General features: G+C 56.6%; 1 protein-coding gene across 1 annotated transcript; it reads right to left on the bottom strand.

The window, feature by feature from the left end:
- Positions 1–2,095: 2,095 nt before the first annotated feature.
- GSTP1 (glutathione S-transferase pi 1) lies at positions 2,096–5,210 on the bottom strand. The gene is made up of 7 exons (XM_001152516.6): positions 4,902–5,210; positions 4,577–4,612; positions 4,176–4,282; positions 3,974–4,061; positions 3,505–3,608; positions 2,538–2,645; positions 2,096–2,360 (listed from the first exon to the last, which is right to left on the bottom strand). Coding segments are annotated over exons 1-7 (633 nt in total). The 5' UTR covers positions 4,903–5,210; the 3' UTR covers positions 2,096–2,171.
- Positions 5,211–5,506: the final 296 nt, after the last annotated feature.

Here is a 5,506-nt window from a genome sequence, read left to right as displayed (position 1 = left end):
TGGCCAACGTGGTGAAACCCTGTCTCTACTAAAAATACAAAAATTAGCCAGGCATAGTGGCATGTGCCTGTAATCCTAGCTACTTGGGAGGCAGAGGCAGGAGAATCACTTGAACCCAGAAAGTGGAGGTTGCAGTAAGCTGAGATTGTGCCACTGCACTCCAGCCTGGGCGACAGAGTGAGACTCTGACTCAAAAAACAACAACAACAACAACAACCAAAAAAAAAACCAAAGTGTTGGGATTACAGGTATGAGCCACCACACCTGGCTTAGCCTCTTTTCTTTATAAATTACCCAGTCTCAGGTAGTTCTTTATAGCAGTGTGAGAAGGGACTAATACAGTATCTGAGTGGGACTTACCAGTGATGACCTTCAAATAGGCTGCAGGAAGCAGCATGTAGGGGGCTCAGTGAAATGCCTACACCTGTTTGCTCATTGCTCCTGGAGACCATCATTGGGCCCAGGATGGGGAGAAATCCTTCAGATCCTTCTGATGTCCTTCTGAAGGATCCTACCTCTGACATCAGATCTGCTAAAAGATAAACTTAAGCCCATTTACATTCTAAAGAGTTTATTTGAGCATTCAGGGACACATAAATTAAGATAGCACAAGACCAAAGCAGCTAGTGCTTCTATTAGAGGGGAAGTGAAACTTAATCATGTATTTGCAGAAGCCAGACAAAGAAAACAATTTTGACTGGTTAGAGTGAAAAGTCCCAAGTTAGAGGTTAGTTGGCAGTTTCTGATTAATATAGCGTATTAAGCTGGGTGCGGTGGCTCACGCCTGTAATCCCAGCACTTTGCGAGCCCAAGGCAAGTGGATCACGTGAGGTTAAAAGTCCGAAACCAGCCTGGCCAACATGATGAAAGCCCATCTCTACTAAAAATACAAAAATTAGCCAGGCACGGTGGTGGGCACCTGTAATCCCAGCTACTCAGGAGGCTGAGGCAGGAGAATTGCTTGAGCCTGAGAGGCAGAGGTTACAGTGAGCAGAGATTACACCACTATACTCCAGCCTAGGCACCAGAGTGAGACTCCATCTCAAAAACAAAACAAAACAAAACAAAAACAGTGTATTAGTCCATTCTCACACTGCTACAAAGAACTATCAGAGACTGAGTAATTTATGAAGAAAAGAGGTTTAATTGACTCACAGTTTTGCAGGCTTAACAGGAAGCATGACTGGGAAGCCTCAGGAAACTTACAATCAGGGTGGAAGGTGAAGGGGAAGCAGGCACATCTTTACAAGGTGGCAGGAGAGAGAGAGCGATTCTCATGCCTCAGCCTCCCAAGTAGCAGGGACTACAGGTAACCGCCACCACACCTGGCTAATTTTTGTATTTTTAGTAGAGACGGGGTTTCACCATGTTGGTCAGGCTGGTCTTGAACTCCTGACCTCAAGTGATTCACCTGCCTCAGCCTCCCAAAGTGCTGGGATTACAGGCATGAGCCACCATGCCCAGCCTAGATAAATTTGAATGCTTTTCTCTTGCTCATGTCTTTAGTTCTCAGGCCCAGCCAAAAAACCCTAAAAGGACAGAGATAAAATTTTGCCTGCCCTACAGTATCTTACTGGCTTAGCTTCTCTGGAGAATCCTAATACAGTAGTGTCATTGCTTGCCTAGGATGCACCAAAACTCACAAGTCAGCAGGAAGCCAGGAAAGCCCCCATCCAAGCAGAATGACCCTACCACCAACCTGGGCTGCTCAGAGCTACTCAGCTAATCCCCCAGGACAGGGAACTCCTCACATCCCTCCTTCCCAGAATCCCTCATTTCCCTCCATCCTGGAGTCTGTCCATCTGACAGGCGCGTGCTGTGCCTAGAAAGCATGTTTCTATGAGACTTTTCTCCTTCTGTATACACTGTGTGGTGCTCCAGGACAGTGACCATGGTTATTTCTCTTTGTTTCTCTCTCTCTTTTTTTTTCTTCCTCTTCCAGTTTGTGAGGTTGAGTAAACACAGCCAGGCTGAGGGCTCCAGGAAGCCACTGACTGTGCTGGAGGAGCTGTTTTCTAGTCCTCTGCTCTGCCCTCCCGCCGACCTCGAGGCTGAGAACCCCTAAGCCCCGTCCCAGGAAACACAGTGCTCATAGTAGCTCTCTTAGAAATTTTATTGGTCCTGGAGAAAGGAAGGCAAACTCTGCCTCCCGCTCAGAGTCCCCCCAACCCTCACTGTTTCCCGTTGCCATTGATGGGGAGGTTCACGTACTCAGGGGAGGCCAGGAAGGCCTTGAGCTTGGGCCGGGCGCTGAGGCGCCCCACATATGCTGAGAGCAGGGGGAACGCATCCAGGCAGCCAGGGGCTAGGACCTCATGGATCAGCAGCAAGTCCAGCAGGTTGTAGTCAGCGAAGGAGATCTGCAGGGCAGGGGGGCCAGGGACTCAGCCGGCGGGAGCAGGCTGGAGGAACTGGGGGCAGAGGGCCTAAGCCCATCCCCTAGGTCTGCCCTGCTTTGCTAAACAAATGGCTCACACCTGTGTCCATCTGGAAGCAGAGGGTGGCGAGGAAGGAACAGGATGGGGCCAGATGCTCACCTGGTCTCCCACAATGAAGGTCTTGCCTCCCTGGTTCTGGGACAGCAGGGTCTCAAAAGGCTTCAGTTGCCCGGGCAGTGCCTTCACATAGTCATCCTTGCCCGCCTCCTGCCAGACACCACCATGTATCATCCTACTCTCATCCCTCCCAGCCCCTGAGACACCCCCGTCTGCCCCAGGCCAGACACCAGAGTCCCAGATTCTCCTCTGCTCGCTCCCCACAACCAGGCTAGTACCAAATCCTGTCCACTTCAGCTGCCAATTCATCTCTATTCCATTCTGCCTGTCCATCCTTGCTGGGATCTCTCACCAGATGATTGCAAAAGCTTTAGAGCTGGCTTCTCCAGAGGATCCTTCTAGACCTCACATTCAGACACAGCCCTGTTCAGACTTCTCAAAGGCCCCCATTGCCCTTAGGAGACTCCAAACCAGTGGGTTCAAGGCCTTCGGGACCTGGGCCTACTGCCCGCCCATCTCTATCTCCTTACCCACCCGACACACATGCAAGCGTACACACACACACGCACATGCACGCACACACACACACACACGCTGCCTCTGCTGAACTGGTCCCAGGTCCCCAAATGTGCTCTGTGTCTGCATATTTTCCTCAGCTAAAAGTGCCAGCACCTCCATCCAGAAACTGGTGACAAATCCTCCTCCACCTCTGGCTACTCCAGGAAGCCCTCGCCACCCCAGGAGATCAGAAACCACCAGTTGCTGGAGGTCTCTGTCCTTGCACTCTCCCCCATGACCCGTTACTTGGCTGGTTGATGTCCCAGGCAATAAGGGTGCAGGTTGTGTCTTGTCCCAGGCCCCTGGGCCCCTGGCCCAGAGCTGACCCAGCCCCTGCACCCTGACCCAAGAAGGGGTCAGCCCAAGCCACCTGAGGGGTGGGGGGGTGAGGGCACAAGAAGCCCCTTTCTTTGTTCAGCCCCCAGTGCCCAACCCTGGTGCAGATGCTCACATAGTTGGTGTAGATGAGGGAGACGTATTTGCAGCGGAGGTCCTCCACGCCGTCATTCACCATGTCCACCAGGGCTGCCTCCTGCTGGTCCTTCCCATAGAGCCCTGGGGTTGGGTGGGGGGGAGCAGGCCGCGTGACTGGGCGCCTGATCAACACACAGTCACTGGGGATGGGCCAACCAGGGGGCTGTCTGTGAGCCCCAGCCTGGGAGGAGGGGAAGAGGATGTGCGTGGAAGGATGAGAGACTGCCACACAGCAGGTGCTCAGAGCTCACCTGACACCTGGGAGGCAGCCTGGCACAGGGCAAGGATTGCAGGCACCCAGGCTTGACCTTGGGCAAACTACGTAACCTCAGTGGGTCTCAGTTTCCTCCACTCCAGAGGGCTGCGGGGCAGCTGATTTAAACAAAAGGGCTCCGGGGGCAGAGGCTTGCCCATGCCTGCCCTGGACTTGGAGGTTCAAGACTCACCAAGGGTGCGGCCCAGGTGACGCAGGATGGTATTGGACTGGTACAGGGTGAGGTCTCCGTCCTGGAACTTGGGGAGCTGCCCGTATAGCTGTTGGGGGAGGCATGGCTCAGGGAGGGGCACTGAGCTTGGGCGTCCCCCGATCCTAGTCACAGCCCCCTAAGGCCCAGCACCCCCTCCCCTTGCCCGGGCATGGTCACTTACGCAGGAGGCTTTGAGTGAGCCCTCCTGCCACGTCTCCACGGTCACCACCTCCTCCTTCCAGCTCTGGCCCTGATCTGCCAGCAGCATGCGCAGGGCCGCGCAGCGGCCTGCGGGGAGGGAGAAGTACGAGATGTGGGGACCGGGCCGACTCCGCCTCGCAGCAACCCGGGGAGGGGTCAGGAGTGCAGGGAGGGAACAGGGAAACAGGTTCCTCCGAAGATTTCACACAACACTGGGGCGGGGAGCAGGCATGGCGGGAGAGGCGGGGAACAGGAAGGAGGCCCGGGGTAAAAGCCACACGACGGAGGGATAAGGGGGTTCGGATCTCTCCGGGTGGGCGAGGGGCTGTGGGCTGCAGCCCCAGCCCCTGCCTCCCTTCCCTGCCAGACACATGCTCCTACCTCGAACTGGGAAATAGACCACGGTGTAGGGCGGCACTGCAGCGAACAAAGAAAAGTTTGCTGGAGCCCGGGGGAGGATGCCAAGGCGCGGTGCGCGCAGCCTGCCCCCCCTACCCGCCCCCGGGGTCCCATCCCTCCCCGAGGCGCTCCGGGCCCCCTGAAAGCCGCTAACGGCACTGGGGACGTCCTGGGTCCCCTAGGCCCCCGTCCCGGGTCTCGAGGTGGGCGAGGGGCCCTGCCGGGAGCCCGGGCCTGATGCTGCGGGTTGGCCCCATGCTGGGAGCTCTGAGCCCCATCCCCGGGGACGCGGGCCGCGCGTACTCACTGGTGGCGAAGACTGCGGCGGCGAAACTCCAACGAAGGCCTCGCGGCCTCCGAGCCTTATAAGGGTGGTCCCGCCCCGCTCCGCCCCAGTGCTGAGTCACGGCGCCGGCCGCTCTTCTGGAGGGTCCCGCGGACTCCCGCCGGCCCCAGCCCCGGCGGCCGCTGCACCCCTGGCGTCGGCCGCAGAGGGGCGCCCTGGAGTCCCCGGAGTCGCCGCGCAGCTGGCCGGGGAAGCCTTTCCCTCTTTCCCAGGTCCCCAGCGGGGCCTAGGGAGTAAACAGACAGCAGGAAGAGGACCGCAGCGAAGTGTGCACAGCTACTGGCGCGCCGGGACATCGCGGGGGGAAATTCCCTAAGACCGCTGCGATCCCGGAGCTTGCACACCCGCTTCACAGGGCAGGGGAGAGGGGTGGAGGCCGCTTAGAGGAGAGGAAATTGCTTTATTTTTATTTTATTTTATTTTATTTTATTTTATTTTATGACGTAGTCTCACGCTGTGGCCCAGGCTGGAGTGCAGTGGCGCGATCTCGGCGGCTCACTGCAACCTCCGCCTCTCGGGTTCAAGCAATTCTCCTGCTTCAGCCTCCCGAGTAGGTGGAATTATAG

This window comes from Pan troglodytes, chromosome 9 (genome assembly GCF_028858775.2).
Source record: "Pan troglodytes isolate AG18354 chromosome 9, NHGRI_mPanTro3-v2.0_pri, whole genome shotgun sequence".
NCBI classification, from domain to species: Eukaryota; Metazoa; Chordata; class Mammalia; order Primates; family Hominidae; genus Pan; species Pan troglodytes.
Note: the sequence above shows the minus strand (reverse complement) of the source record. Positions and strands in the feature narration are given on the sequence as shown.